This window comes from Trichomycterus rosablanca, chromosome 11, assembly GCF_030014385.1.
Source record: "Trichomycterus rosablanca isolate fTriRos1 chromosome 11, fTriRos1.hap1, whole genome shotgun sequence".
NCBI lineage: Eukaryota > Metazoa > Chordata > Actinopteri > Siluriformes > Trichomycteridae > Trichomycterus > Trichomycterus rosablanca.
The window spans coordinates 3697181-3714423 of NC_085998.1; the positions used below are offsets into that span (position 1 = coordinate 3697181).

Consider the following 17243-nt stretch of genomic DNA (forward strand, 5'->3'; position numbering starts at 1 on the left):
TTTCGGGTGTTAATCAGAATTTAATGTTTGCTTCTGACACTTTTGATGATTACAATATTTTTTTTTAATAAAATTAATAATAATTAGAAATAAAAATATTATTTTTGTTATATGAACTAAATTTAGGGTGTTATTCAGAATTTAATGTTTGCTGACACACTTCAAATAATCAAAACAAAAAATAAATAAAATTTAAAAGTAAAAATACCATTTTTGTTGTGAATTAATCACTCTTTCACGTCCACGTTTCTGAATTTGGCCCAAAGACCAGCCGTTTTGCTGAATGAAAGTCTCACAGTGGGGCGCTACGTGGTGTAAATTTGATGTCTGAGACTCCTGCTCCACCCTGGAAATAATTTCATCAGGTCTGGACTCGTGCTTGACTTGAGCAGCCGGTGCGATGATATTTTTTATTCTGTTTTTTTTTATATATATATATATATATATAACAGTAGTGAGTAGAAAGAAAACACTCCAAATAAAATCACATTTATGGCCAAAGATTGTGACTGAATACAAAAGCAAGAAACTGAGGGTTGGGCCTTGCTCAAGGGTCCAACAGCTGATATCTGGCAGTGATCAGCGGCAAAAGCCAGGTGCCACACTCCATAGGAAACAACGGCACACTTCTCATGTGAATGTGCCCTTAAGTACCTTAACCACTACGCAATCACTGTCCCACTGCCCCTTCCCGGTGTGCCGTGAATGAATCCTTCTCTCACGTCCACGTTTCTGAACCTGCTCCAAAAAGCGGCCGTCTTGCTGAATGAAAGTCTCACCGTGGGGTGCTACGCCAACTCGAACCGAAAAAAATGTTATACAAATGCTGCTCTCAGCTCAGCGTGGACACTCACACCTCTAAAAAAACGTCCATTTATTCTGCCTGAAGCATCGCGGCCGCTGTTTGAAGTGGATAAAGAACATTAAATTCACCGGGACGCCGTCATTTCTACCTCTTTAATACACTTCAAAGATCAGTGAAGTATCTCTGAGCGTCCGGTTACAGTGTTTTAATAAAGACGCACCCTCGATGTATTATTTAATAATTTATGTTCTTGTTTTGCCATCAATTTTAGACTAGTTTTTCCACCAAATCCACTTCTTTGACTAGCCAGTTCTTATACTGTATTAAGTTTACATTCCTCTAAAGAGGTTGTTTACCCGGCGCTCTCGTCAGCGATGAAGTCAAAATTATTTAAAATAATTATTTACACACCCCAAAAATAACATATGAAAACCCAAATTGACGCGAGCGGTTAGCTTGCTAAAAACTTACAAGAGCGGGTGCCATTATTTTGGTGTTCCAGAATGCCGTGCGTCACTCTCATGAGGGATGGGGGCCTGGCTTCAGCATACCAAGAGATTCTGGACAATTTCATGCTCCCAACTTTGTGGGAACAGTTTTGGGATGGGCCCTTCCTGTTCCAACATGACTGTGCACCAGTGCACAAAGCACAAGGTCCATAAAGATGCGGATGAGCGAGTTTGGTCCAGAGTCCTGACCTCAACCCGATAGAACACCTTTTGGATGAATTAGAGCGGAGACTACGAGCCAGACCTTCTTGTCCAACATCAGTGTCTGACCTCACAAATGTGCTTCTGGAAGAATGGTCAAAAATTCCCATAAACACACTCCTAAAATTCCCATAAACACCTTGTGGAAAGCCTTCCCAGAAGAGTTGAAGCTGTTATAGCTGCAAATGGTGGGTCGACATCATATTAAACAAGTTCATATGTGTGTGAAGGCAGACGAGCGAATACTTTTGGCAATATAGTGTAGGAGGTACTGTAGGTAGTTTAGTCGGTAAATATGTAGGTAAACCAGTATGTAAACAGATAGGTAGGAAAGTCAGTCAGTCGATAGATTGTGTGGGTAGGTTGGTGAGAAGGTTCGTTTCATGTACAGTGTATCACAAAAGTGAGTACACCCCTCACATTTCTGCAGATATTTAAGTATATCTTTTCATGGGACAACACTGACAAAATGACACTTTGACACAATGAAAAGTAGTCTGTGTGCAGCTTATATAACAGTGTAAATTTATTCTTCCCTCAAAATAACTCAATATACAGCCATTAATGTCTAAACCACTGGCAACAAAAGTGAGTACACCCCTTAGTGAAAGTTCCTGAAGTGTCAATATTTTGTGTGGCCACCATTATTTCCCAGAACTGCCTTAACTCTCCTGGGCATGGAGTTTACCAGAGCTTCACAGGTGGCCACTGGAATGCTTTTCCACTCCTCCATGACGACATCACGGAGCTGGCGGATATTCGAGACTTTGCACTCCTCCACCTTCCGCTTGAGGATGCCCCAAAGATGTTCGATTGGGTTTAGGTCTGGAGACATGCTTGGCCAGTCCATCACCTTTACCCTCAGCCTCTTCAATAAAGCAGTGGTCGTCTTAGAGGTGTGTTTGGGGTCATTATCATGCTGGAACACTGCCCTGCGACCCAGTTTCCGGAGGGAGGGGATCATGCTCTGCTTCAGTATTTCACAGTACATATTGGAGTTCATGTGTCCCTCAATGCACTCATGCAGCCCCAGACCATGGCATTCCCACCACCATGCTTGACTGTAGGCATGACACACTTATCTTTGTACTCCTCACCTGATTGCCGCCACACATGCTTGAGACCATCTGAACCAAACAAATTAATATTGGTCTCATCAGACCATAGGACATGGTTCCAGTAATCCATGTCCTTTGTTGACATGTCTTCAGCAAACTGTTTGCGGGCTTTCTTGTGTAGAGACTTCAGAAGAGGCTTCCTTCTGGGGTGACAGCCATGCAGACCAATTTGATGTAGTGTGCGGCGTATGGTCTGAGCACTGACAGGCTGACCCCCCACCTTTTCAATCTCTGCAGCAATGCTGACAGCACTCCTGCGCCTATCTTTCAAAGACAGCAGTTGGATGTGACGCTGAGCACGTGCACTCAGCTTCTTTGGACGACCAACGCGAGGTCTGTTCTGAGTGGACCCTGCTCTTTTAAAACGCTGGATGATCTTGGCCACTGTGCTGCAGCTCAGTTTCAGGGTGTTGGCAATCTTCTTGTAGCCTTGGCCATCTTCATGTAGCGCAACAATTCGTCTTTTAAGATCCTCAGAGAGTTCTTTGCCATGAGGTGCCATGTTGGAACTTTCAGTGACCAGTATGAGAGAGTGTGAGAGCTGTACTACTAAATTGAACACACCTGCTCCCTATGCACACCTGAGACCTAGTAACACTAACAAATCACATGACATTTTGGAGGGAAAATGACAAGCAGTGCTCAATTTGGACATTTAGGGGTGTAGTCTCTTAGGGGTGTACTCACTTTTGTTGCCGGTGGTTTAGACATTAATGGCTGTATATTGAGTTATTTTGAGGGAAGAATACATTTACACTGTTATATAAGCTGCACACAGACTACTTTTCATTGTGTCAAAGTGTCATTTTGTCAGTGTTGTCCCATGAAAAGATATACTTAAATATCTGCAGAAATGTGAGGGGTGTACTCACTTTTGTGATACACTGTACATTGGCACATCGGTCATCAAATATACAACACTGTGGTCAATCAGACGGCCGTAGCTTCTCCAGGCCAGTGCTCAGCACCCGAGTCTGAGTTCTTTACAGGACTGGGTTGTTAGCACAATGATTTTGGGTATGACGTGTTTATTTATAGTAATTGTCCTGTATTTTATTTATATTTTGAGCGCTCTGTAAGGAAGAGACAGCTCAGAGCTTCAGGTGTTCTGTAAGCATCTCTCTCTCTCTCTCTCTCTCTCTCTCTCTTTACCACACACACTCGTACTCGACCGGACCGCACGTTGGAGTTAGTTAACAGTTTCTCTGGACGACACATTGATTGAAATGTCAGGCCGCTGACCTTTCTCACCCGTCTCACATCGGGCGGGATGGGATTTGGGATTGCGGTGGATTTCCTGCAGAAAGAGGCAGAGAGCCGCAGTGCTGCAGAAGTGCTCAGAGAGAAGAAATACAGACGTAGTTTACAGTTTATACTCGTTTCACTGTATTCATGAGCGTGAAACTCTGCAAATGAATAAGACGTTTATGCATAAAGCATTTTAAACAATTGTGATGTTAATACTGTAGTGTAAAACAATTTTTTAAATGCTGTCAGGAGTGTTTTTTTTAAATAAAATATCTCTCAATAGACTACACAGTGACAGATTTCTCAAACTTTCCTGGGACAAGCAGATTTAACCTCTTTTATTATTATTATTATTGTTGTTGTTGTTGTTTTGTTGTCGTTGTTGTTATTATTATTTTTATTATTATTATTATTACTATTATTGTTGTTATTATTATTATTGTTATTATTATTATCATTGTTATTATTATTACTACTATTATTATTATATTACTATTATTATTATTATTATTATTATTATTATTATTATTATTATTATTAATATTACTATTATTATTATTAATTATTATTATTTTTGTTATTATTATTATTACTGTTATTATTCTTATTATTACTATTATTATTTTTATTATTATTATTACTACTATTATTTTTTTTTTTATTATTACTGTTATTATTACTATTAATTATTATTATTATTATTATTTGTATTAATATTATTATTATTTTCATTATTATTATTATTTTTTTTTTTATTATTATTATTTTTTTTTTCATTAATATTATTATAATTACTATTATTATTATTATTTTCATTAATGTTATTATTATTTTCATTAATATTACTATTATTTCTATTATTATTATTATTATTTTCATTAATATTATTATTATTTCTATTATTATTATTATTATTATTATTATTTTCATTAATATTATTATTATTTCTATTAATATTATTATTATTATTATTATTACTTCAGAGGCTACTGACAATGATTTTTGAACAGATCGTTGCATAGACATTTGATTAATTTATTTTATAATTTTAACTTTACCACTGTTCCTCAGATGAACTAATAATTTCCAAATCCACAGTTGGATTAAAGTCAAAACACCCTGCAGGCACACGCAAGTCTTTCATTAAAATGCTTGGATTTTTTTGCTGGCTACTTTTTTTTAGCTTTCTTGCTGATACTTATTGAGCATGTTGTAAAACCATGTGTGGCTCACCTGTCAAACCTATTAAACACACATTGAGGTGTTTGCTGTGTGTCTCTGACTTTCTCCATTCAAGTGTTTTTGTTTGTTTGTTTGTTTTTGACATAATTTTGCTGTTGGAAAGTTTAGAAAGGAAAAGGGTGTAAATAGTTTGTTGTAGGGTTTCCACTGATGGATGTTAGAAGCTCATGTGTAGATTTACTCGGTGTGTGTTTGTGTTGTGATTAGCGTGAGCGTTTTCTCACCCTCAGGCAAAAACAAGTGGAACGAGATTTCATTTAGCTCCAAACATCTGAACCTGTTTACAGCATGAACATGCATCACTTCATCACAGTTAATGTTTCAGACTAATACAAACCCTCGTACAGCTAAATATGGACAAATCATTTCAGAGAAGATCAATAGAAATAAAAATCTTTTAATATAGTGTTGATTTACATCAGTGCAAAAGTCTCAGTGGTTACGATCCAGCTGTACTGATTCAGAAGAGTCTAACTCTTAACCTAGCACATAAAACCTATCTCAGCAAATAAAAGCTAATCTAAAAAAATCTAGTTCAGCAAATAAAAGCTAGACCAGCACATAAAATGTAACATAGCAAATACATGCTTAGCAAATACAGCTAACTTGGCAAACAAAAACAAACCCAGCGAGTGAAACATTACCTAGCAAATAAAAAATAATCTAAGAAATTAAAACCAAGCACATAAACCAACCTAGCACATAAAAGCTAACCTAGCAAAAAGGCTAAAAGATCAAGCTAAGCTACTGAAAGACCGATCTCACCCTGGACATCATCTGGTTGACCTGCTGCCCTCTGGAAAACGCTTCAGGTCTATCACAGCCCGGACAAACAGACTAAAAACAGTTTTTTACCCCAGAGCCGTATGTGAACTGAACACTTCCAAATAGAGTTGCCAACCGCCCCGTAAAATACAGAATCGTTCCTTATTTGGAGACTAAACGTGGTGTTCCGTATTGAACTGATACAGGATGCGCTTTGTTCTGTATTTTTATCAGTGGGAGAGAAATGCTGCAGATTAGACTGAGACAGGGCGATGTGTATGAAACAGAAGGAAACTGCTGCTACTGTGGGAATTAGAAAGCATTTGGTTATTATTTTAAGTAGTGTTCACTTTTAGTCTTTAGTAACGACGTGTGTGAGCAGGTTATATCAGCAGAACAACCTCTTCATTATTCCACTGTTTGAGTAGCGCAGTGGGTAGAGCGCATCGTGTGTATTTTTCCGCCCCAGGGTTCGAATCCGGCTTAGGGCGAAACTAAAGTAACACAAGCAGGGCGGGCGCTATGGGGTTGCTGGGGTGGGCATTGCCCCCCTCCAGATTTTCCCACTGCCACCTTAAGCAACGCAGTCCAGAACCGGGGCTGCATGTCAGTGTGAAGATGGATTATGTAAAAATGTTGTTTGCACTATTGAGAAAAAATGTTACATGATGTTCTTTATGCCTAAAATATGGTTCTGATTTATTATTATAAAGAATGAAAATAATAAATGTTAAACAGCCTAAATAAAACATTTTGATAATGTTCCTATGACGGTGTAAGACCTGTTATATTTTTTATAGGTGCAACCCTAACCGCCTACCCCCCCGCTCCCGCTCAGGTTCTGAGTTCTCAGTTCAGTTCTCACTTCAGTTCTCAGATCAGTTCTCAGGTCAGTTCTCAGGTCAGTTCTCACAGTTCAGTTCTCAGTTCAGTTCTCTGATCAGTTCTTAGTTCAGTTCACACTTCAGTTCTCAGATCAGTTCTCAGATCAGTTCTTAGTTCAGTTCACACTTCAGTTCTCAGATCAGTTCTCAGATCAGTTCTCTGATCAGTTCTTAGTTCAATTCACACTTCAGTTCTCAGATCAGTTCTCAGGTCAGTTCTCAGGTCAGTTCTTAGTTCAGTTCTCACTTCAGTTCCCAGTTCAGTTCTCACTTCAGTTCTCAGGTCAGTTCTCACTTCAGTTCCCAGTTCAGTTCTCAGTTCAGTTCTCACTTCAGTTCTCAGGTCAGTTCTTAGTTCAGTTCTCACTTTAGCTCTAAGTTCAGTTCTTAGGTCAGTTCTAACTTTAGCTCAGATCACTCAGTTCAGCACTCACTTCGGTCTAGTCAGCAGGTTTGGTGTGTTTTTTATCAGTAATGTTTCTGAACTTTACAGACGTGCTGGTTTGCACTTTATTCCTGGGTGAGATTAGGAGCGAATATTTCAGACACTGTCTGACAGTAAAGGTCAGTGTGGGAGGAGAGAAACGCTAAAAATATCTCTGATTTATCAGACGCAGTATCACAAACACCAGCACAAACGAACGTGTTTACACACCGTAACATCTGCAGCACAAAAAGATACGAGTGAGAGGAGAACAGATGAGAGGAAGAGAAACCGGACGCTGATTAAAAGCTTCAGGCTCTTACACCACATCCCATTTACAAACAGGAAGTACAGTGGAACCTCGGTATACGTCCGCTTTGGAATAAGTCCAACTTGGTATACGTCCTGTTTGGACGCGAAAAATGTATCTTTAGTTCTCAGTTTAGTTCTCAGTTCAGTTCCCAGTTCAGTTCTCATTTCAGTTCTCAGATCAGTTCTCAGTTTAGTTCTCAGTTCAGTTCCCAGTTCAGTTCTCATTTCAGTTCTCAGATCAGTTCTCACTTTAGTTCTCAGTTCAGTTCTCATTTAACTTCTCAGATCAGTTCTCACTTTAGTTCTCAGTTCAGTTCTCAGATCAGTTCCCAGTTCAGTTCTCAGTTCAGTTCCCAGTTAAGTTCTCAGATCAGTTCTCACTTTAGTTCTCAGTTCAGTTCTCACTTCAGTTCTCAGATCAGTTCTCACTTCAGTTCTCAGTTCAGTTTTCAGATCAGTTCTCAGTTCAGTTCTCAGATCAGTTCTCAGGTCAGTTCTCACAGTTCAGTTATCAGATCAGTTCTCAGTTCAGTTATCAGTTCAGCTCTCACAGTTCAGTTCTCAGATCAGTTCTCAGATCAGTTCTCACTTCAGTTCTCACTTCAGTTCTCACTTCAGTTTTCAGATCAGTTCTCAATTCAGTTCTCAATTCAGTTCTCAGATCAGTTCTCAGGTCAGTTCTCACAGTTCAGTTCTCAGATCAGTTCTCAGTTCAGTTCTCAGATTAGTTCTCAGGTCAGTTCTCACAGTTCAGTTCTCAGATCAGTTCTCAGATCAGTTCTCAGATCAGTTCTCACTTCAGTTCTTACTTCAGCTCAGCCAATCAAATTTTAGGACCGGAACTATTCGTTTTATAAATTATTTTATACAACCCCATCAACGTATAATACGCCAAAAACAATAGGATTTTTTTCATGGGAACGGATTAATAATTTTCCCTTTATTTCTTATGGGAAAATTTTGTTTGGTATACGTCCTGTTTGGTATAAGTCCAAGGATCTGGAACGGATTAAGGACGTATATCGAGGTACCACTGTAGTGTAGTTACCCAGTCTTACACCACAATGTTTAGGAATTTGTTAATTTGCTAATTTATTAATTCATTCACGGCGGCGTGGATCAGTTTTAGAATCATGTCCCTCTGCCTTCCCAAATTTGGCCTGCAAAGGGGGCATGGAGGTGCATATGAACAATGTGTCAGTTCGTCAGCACCCTGATGAGCGTTAATTCGCTCCATATGGGAGTGTCTTTATTTATCACGGTTTCTCCCTCATCGACACACAGTGGCTTGAGGAGAGGAGCAAACCCAGACCCTCAGAACCAATATTGCTTTGCAGCACCCCACCCATTTTCCAGCTGCTCCATAACGCTTGCTGTTCTTCTTATTGTTGTTGTTGTTTCTCATTTTGTGAATGATTAATCATGATTATGAGTAATATTTAATCATTATTAATCCACCCAGACGTCAGACGTCATTCACAAAAACGTTCTCCCTTTCTGGTTCTCATCGGTGACGAGTTAATTGAGAGAGAAACGCGAGAGAACAAAGGGAATAAAGAATTGTATTCCCGTGATTTATACGTGGATCAGCTGAGCAGGAGGAAAATGAAGCGCGGGGAGATAAATGGAGGGAGGAAGAAGGGAGGCGGTAACCAGGCAACCAGAGGGCAACACCTCGTATCGGATGGTATTGGTTTCGGAGTCCGACGGCCGGCAGGATAACGGATGAGAGCTTTAGAGAGAGCGAGCGAGAGACATAAATAAAAGCATTCTCCTGCTCTCGGGCTCTCAGGGGCGTAACAAATCACGCTGCACCGAACGGGTATTAAAGAAAATTGAGGTGTTTCGGGTTTCCGGGGGTTCTGGATGAGGTCCGAGCGAAGCCGCACGGCAGGATGGCGACACTAATTAGATCTGAGCCAATAGCGGAATCCTCGACAGGATCCTCCGTATAGGACATCAAAGCATTTTATACCCTCTGTAGTGCAAGAAAAACCTGTGGGTCGCTGATACGGTTGATATACCATCAGCCGAAAGTATCTGGACACCTTACCATGTTTCAAAACCACTTTTGAGGCTTTAACAGTGTCCACTGACTCGCAATCAATGTTCCAATTCACCCTAAAAGTGTTTAATAAGGTTGCGGTCAGGGCGTAGAGGCTCGGTTATAGAATCACGTCCCTCTGCCTCCCCAAACTCAGCCTGCAAAGGGGGCATGGAGGTGATTGTTTTTCTTAACTGACAGTCATCAGCACCTCAAAGATTGTAAATCCGCTCCAGGTGGGGGTGTTTCTATTTATCACGGTTTCTCCCTCACAGATTTGCCAGCCTGCTCCTCCTCTGGAACCATAATACCAGGCTCGATCTGGTCAGTTTTTTGCTGAGTGGGATGCCAGCTTACCTTTATGTGTACCAGGGAATTCTTAGCATCTTTTTAGGCATCACAAAGGGACCCCAATCCAACTAAAAGTGGTGTCCAAAATAACAGAAACAAAGCAGTAAATGAAAGACACAAAACTCCAGCAGCCTGGAATGGAGAAAATGGACAGAACAGGGACAGAGCAGAACTGAGAACTGGACATCACGATACGACAGGCTGCTCCGGACCCAGTTCTCGGAAAAATTAGGAAAGATAAAAAACCCTTAAAGCAAGACGGGGAGGGCCATACACGAGCGGCACTCCAACCCCAAATAGAGGCCGCCATGCTGAAGCTTGGTCCAGGACCAGACTGGACCAGGCTTGGCATTATGGTTCCAGAAAAAAAAGGGGGCAGCTCACTCATCCAGAGTGGTCTGGTCATGACACCAGCAGAAAACAGGACCAGACCAGACCAAGGCATTATGGTTCCAGACAGATGAGCTGGCAAGTCTGCAAGAGTGGAACCGTGATATATAGAAACACTCCCACATGGAGCATATTTACACAATAATAAGACACAGATGATCAGCAGTTTAAGAGAAACTGACACGTCAATCATCTGTGCCTCCATGCCCCCTCTGCCACCCTTAACTGGCATGGCAGATGAAGCAAGTGCCCAGTTCTCATTTCACGTTCTCCCGTGTGACTAAAGTCTTTGTGTCTTTCATATGTTACTTTGTTTTTGTTATTTTGGCCACCACTTTTAGTTGCACTTGTCCCCAACTGGACTGTCCACACTTGGGGCTCATTTCCTTTGTTTCTGCTGTTTTGCAGCAGTGCTCAGCAGGCGTGAGGTGATTTGATGGTGATTTGAGGTAGATTTGATGTAAATTGTTTAGAACAGAAACAGGAGAGCTGTTTAGCGTCACTATCAGCAGTAACAGTTTGTCGCTCTGGTAATAACTGTCGTGTTTCCGCGTCTACACTCACTCGGGGGAAATTGTTATTATAATTCTGTAGATCAGCACATCCGTATTTACCGTTTCCTCTTTTCTCTCTGATTCTCAGACATTTCTCCTGCCTCTCGTCCAAATACATGTGTCCCGGAGTGCCGGCTGTTATGAGCAATCTGCTAGCAAACATAAACGCCTACTTTGCTCACACCACCACCACCAGCACCAACATCTCCGCCTCGGACCGATTCGCCGCTTCCAACTTTGGGGTGAGTTCATGATGATAGTGGTGATGGATGGAGCGTAAATGGGATTAATTAATTTATTTCATGTTTTTGCAATATGACAATTAAATTACTACAGTAGGTGGGTGGTATAGTGACTGAATCAATCAATAACCATAATCAATTAAGAAAGAGATAGCAGATTTGAATAATGGATGGATGGATGGATGGATGAACAGTGGGATGAACGGATAAATGGATGGACAGACAAACAAACAGAAGGATAAATGAATGGTTGGTTTGTTTTTTGATGAATGAACAGATGGATGAACAAACGTGCAGTAGGATGAATAGATGTTGCTTTTGTTTGGACGGATGGTTTGTTGGTTTGATTAGATGGATGATGGATGGATGGATGGATGGATGGTTGGTTGGTTGGTTGGTTGGTTGATTAGATGTATGGATGTATGGATGGATAGATGATTAGATGGATGGACGGATGAATGGATGTATGAACAGATGGATGGACAAACGTACAGTACGATGAATAGATGTTGCTTTGGTTGGTTGGTTGGATGGATGGATGATTAGATGGATGGATGTTGGTTGGTTGGTTGATTAGATGGATAGATGGATAGTTTGTTGGTTGTTTGATTAGATGGTTGGATGGATGGATGGATGGTTGATTAGATGGATGGATGGACAGATGGATGGATGGATGGATGATTACATGGATGGACGGACGGACGGACGGATGGATGGATGAATTGGATGGATGGATGTTTTGTGCTGTTATAATCACAGTGTGTTATGTGAATGGATGGATAATTGGATGGATGGATGGATGGATAATTAGATTGATGGATGGATGGATGGATGGATGGATGATTAGATTGATGGATGGATGGATGGATGGATGGATGGATGATTAGATTGATGGATGGATGGATAATTAGATTGATGGATGGATGGATGATTAGATTGATGGATGGATGGATGGATTAGATTGATGGATGGATGGATGGATGATTAGATTGATGAATGGATGGATGGATGATTAGATTGATGGATGGATGGATGGATGGATGGACGGTTGTTTAGATGGGCGGATGGATTGCTGGATGGATGGTTGGATCTTATGTGCTGTTCTAATCACAGTGTGTTAAGTGGATGGATGGATGGATGTTATATGGTGGTATAATCACAGTGTGTTACGTGGATGGATGGATGGATGGATGGATGTTATATGGTGGTATAATCACAGTGTGTTACGTGGATGGATGGATGGATGTTATATGGTGGTATAATCACAGTGTGTTACGTGGATGGATGGATGGATGGATGGATGGATGTTATATGGTGGTATAATCACAGTGTGTTACGTGGATAGATGGATGGATCAGTAGTTGGATGGATGTTTTGTGCTGTTATAATCACAGTGTGTTTCATGGATGGATGAATGGATGGTTGATTAGATGGATGGATGGATTGCTGGACGGATGGTTGGATGTTTTGTGCTGTTATAATCACAGTGTGTTACGTGGATGGATAGATGGATGGATGAATGGATGGATGGATGGATGATTAGATGGATGAATTGCTGGACGGATGGTTAGATGTTATGTGCTGTTATAATCACGGTGTGTTACGTGGATGGATGGATAGATGGTTGGATGAATGGATGGATGGATGGATGGATGATTAGATGGATGAATTGCTGGACGGATGGTTAGATGTTATGTGCTGTTATAATCACGGTGTGTTATGTGGTTGGTGGAGGAGAGGTAAAAGGTTTCTGTTATGAGAAGATCTGAGGTGGAGGTGATAAAACCCTCTATGCAGATCAGATCCTGTTTCCTTCAGCAGCTTAATTATTTCTTTATCACAGTACATTTATCTTCTACTGCCGTCACTCGCCGACGTTTTCAACAGGTTTTAATGATGCTTGCGCTCCTCTGGAACTTAATCAAATAAAAAGTCTGAATCTTTGTACATTTTATTATCTTTTACTTGATAGTTGCTATGGTTACACATGAATAGCTTTATTATGCCAGGGTCTGTCATGGTATGGGGTGTCGGTGCCTTTGGTAAAAATCATTTACACCTCCTGGCAGCCTTGAATGATTGAATTAGGTGTATAAAATCAGTTCTATAAAAATAATGATATGTTTTTACTCTAGTAGCCTGCACAGAGCTTTAAGAACCCTGACTAAATCCTACTGCACACCAAGTTAATTCATATAGCGCTTTTTACTATAGACATTGTCTCGAAGCAACTTTACAGAATCCAGGACCGACAGACTAGAAACCCTTGTTGAACAAACCAAGGGCGACAGTGGCAGGAAAAAAACCCTTAAAATTACAGGGAGAAACCTTGAGAGGAACCAGACTATACTAAGAATTTGAGTTTGAGTTTAGTCCAGTGATAAAGTCCATAGTGAGTTCTGGACATTTTTGGTGCAAACACTCCAGGATTCTAGCACATCTAGCAGGAGCAGCGTTGTTGGCACGGCAGTCTCGATTTGCAGGCTTCCACTTCAGGGGGGGTAAACAGGTTTCCGTCAGAACCACCTAGGGGTAACTAGGAGGTACCACAGCCATGACGGCTCTCGGGATGCCAGCGCCCAGTTCCCCCACCGTCAACAACCCTGAGTGGTCACATGAGTGTGAAAACATGGACAAAGCAGCAGACCAGTTGTGCTGTTGGTCAATGAATAATTGATGCGCAGGACGACAGTTTGACCAATTTTGGGGAGTTTGATTTGCAACTGGGCTGCTTGTAAATGATGCTAGGTTGTTACTGCTGGGATTCAAGGCTTCAACTTCAGGGGGGGTTAACAGGTTTCCGTCAGAACCACCTCGGGGTAAAACAACAGAAAACGTTATTAAAATGTGAAATCATTCAGAGTAAAAGAGCAGCATGAGTCTACAGCACCCCTAATCATTACAGCATAACTTAAAGGGAGAGCGAGCAGGTAACAAGGTCATGAAGGCTTTCACAGGACATCAGCGCCCAGGGGTCAGAAATCAGGCACAGCCAAAAGCCAATGCAATATGAAGTCATTAAGAGTAAAAGTTGTCCGAATACTTTTGATCGTACAGTGTAAACTGCAATTAAATACTTTTCAAAATGCATTTCACTAGAACTGTAATTAGCCCTCTGAGCCGATATTTTGGAGAATAAATACGCAGCTGCCAGCCAATCAGAAGGCAGGATTTCCGACGGTTCTGGAGCGTTCGTGCTAACGGTCGATGTTGCTTTCTTTACACAGAGGGAGAAATTTGTGAAACTGCTGGATCAGCTCCACAACTCTCTGAGGATCGATCTCTCCAAGTACCGGGTAAGAACCACACAGACGCTGAGAATAATAATGAGGAGAATAATTAATACGTATTGTATTGATGTTGCTGTATAGGGCTGCTTTTACACTGATCAGCTATAACATTAAAACCACCTCCTTGTTTCTACACTCACTGTCCATTTTGCATTTTGTAGTTCTACAATTACTGACTGTAGTCCATCTGTTTCTCTGCATGCGTTGTTAGCCCCCTTTCACCCTGTTCTTCAATGGTCAGGACCCCCACAGGACCACCACAGAGCAGGTATTATTTAGGTGGTGGATCATTCTCAGCACTGCAGTGACATTGACATGGTGGTGGTGTGTTAGTGTGTGTTGTGCTGGTATGAGTGGATCAGACACAGCAGCGCTGCTGGAGTTTTTACACCTCACTGTCACTGCTGGACTGAGAATAGTCCACCAACCAAAAACATCCAGCCAACAGCGCCCCGTGGGCAGCGTCCTGTGACCACTGATGAAGGTCTAGAAGATGACCGACTCAAATAGCAGCAATAGATGAGCGATCGTCTCTGACTTTACATCTACAAGGTGGACCAGCTAGGTAGGAGTGTCTAATAGAGTGGACAGTGAGTGGACACGGTGTCTGATCCACTCATACCAGCACAACACACACTAACACACCACCACCATGTCAGTGTCACTGCAGTGCTGAGAATCATCCACCACCTAAATAATAGCTGCTCTGTGGTGGTCCTGTGGGGGTCCTGACCATTGAAGAACAGCATGAAAGGGGGCTAACAAAGCATGTAGAGAAACAGATGGACTACAGTCAGTAATTGTAGAACTACAAAGTGCTTCTATATGGTAAGTGGAGCTGATAAAATGGACAGTGAGTGTAGAAACAAGGAGGTGGTTTTCAGGTGAAGATCTGGGTATCAGGGTTCGAATCCCAGCTGTGCTATTGGCGGATCAGTGTGTGTGTGTGTGTAAGAGTGTGAGACAGTTATAGCTCACAAGTGTGACAGCATTGTAAACAATTGTGTGTGTGTGTGTGTACAGGGGGTTTAACCTGAATGCTACAGGTCACACACACACACACATGGTTGGCAGGCAGTATGAGCTGTGCTCCACGTTTCTGTTCCAGTGTGATGCTTTGTGACAGTAATGTAATTCAGATCAGGTTCTCCTCACACTCGACTGTATTCCCCAGGTATTCACTTTATTCTGAACGCTGTAATAATGCTTTGTAGGAGTGTAGAAACCCCCTTCACTCCCAGAACAGCCTCGACTCATTACGGCACAGATTCCTGCAGTTACTCTTCTGTTTTACCCTCATACCCCTTTTCCACCGACGATGACCCGGCTCCGTTCCGGTTCGCGACCTTGATTTTGAACCGGTTCTGCGTGGTTCCAGACAGAGAACTAGCATCTAATCTGGCACCACAGAATACTGGGTTCTTCAGCGCGAACCGTGACGTCATCTGTGGACGCGCGTGTCAGAGTGTCGAGGTTTGGGTGCTTTTACATGAGAAAGTTGTGCTGCACGTTCATCCTTTGAAGTCACCTGATTACATTTTGATCCAGTTTGCCGCTAATATTTGCTGATATTCTCAAAGCGCCTCAAATGAGACGAACTGTTTGATATGACGTGGTAAAAGCGACTCAGGAAATACTAACAAAGCTTAACGTGAAAAATAAAGCGTAACGTGGCTTGTTGTACTAAAACAATGAAAACAAAAATTTTCTCTGATTCGTCCGTGGATTTTTATTAGGTCCAAAAAAGAGGACGTATGGTCACCTTACATTATATGACGGTAAATCGTGGTCACCTGGGGACACACATGGTCAGCAGTAATACTCTGATAGGCTGTGACATTTATACAATGCTTGTTTGGTATTCGGAAGTCTCAGGAAACAGGAAAATACGTTTCGGGACGCCTACCATGAGATTGCTGAACATGCCCAGGCTAAGGACAATTTGGGCATTTGTGCCCATTACTAGGGTCAAGAACTGAGGTTGGAAAGAAGGTCTGGCTCACAGCTGACCATTTGATTCATTCCAAAGGTCCCACTGTAGTTCCTCCACACCAAACTCATCAAACACTTCCTTTAATGACCTTCACACTTTATTATATTTAATTGGTTTCATACGCCTATTAGCACTAGGTGTGATGAAACACCTGAGCTTGATAATTATGAAAGGTGTCCACATACTTTTGGCCACATAGTGTGCATTTCCCACACCAGTATGCCGCCAGCATCCTAAACACAGCTCCCCAGGTTCCCATTATACTCAGAAGTCCAGTAGGAACTGAATTGTTGGCATGGCAGCCACAAACCCAACAGCTTCAGCCTCAGGTGGGTAAAAATGGCACGTCAGCACCACCTCGGGGTACAAACAGAGGGTGGAATTAAAATTTAATATGAACAAAATCAGAAGCGCTTCCACCATTTGGATCAGCTTGGACGATGCAGCAGACCAGTTGTCCTGTTGGTCATTGAATGATTGATGTGCAGGATGACAGTTTGACCAATTTTGAGGAGGATGATTTGCAACCGGGCTGCTCGATGATGCTAGATCGTTACTGCTGGGATTCAGGGCTGGAATTTCCTGGCGCCTACATACAGACATGATTGGCGTCTTTTTTGGGGTGTTACTGCATCACGCCCGGTGATTCCAGAGAACCCGGACCACCGTGACTCAAGCCAGGTTATGCCTAGTTCGCACTACACGATTTTCGCCCTGATTTTCGCTCGGCGATTGGTCGGCGCCAGATTTGCCGGCTCGGGAGCAACTCGGTGTTCGCTCGGCGATCGAAACTCAGCTCTCAATCGCTATGTGTGAACTACTCAACAACTCGATCCGAGCGGCTCCAATCTGACCAAAGAGAGATATCTAG

General features: G+C 41.8%; 1 protein-coding gene across 1 annotated transcript in view; it reads left to right on the forward strand.

The window, feature by feature from the left end:
• Positions 1-17243, forward strand: part of LOC134323347 (protein unc-13 homolog C-like) — a 211599-nt gene that overhangs the window by 74050 nt on the left and 120306 nt on the right. The window contains exons 14-15 of the mRNA XM_063004851.1: positions 10936-11089; positions 14317-14385. Coding sequence (XP_062860921.1) covers positions 10936-11089; positions 14317-14385 — 223 coding nt within the window. The remainder of the gene's footprint in view (positions 1-10935; positions 11090-14316; positions 14386-17243) is intronic.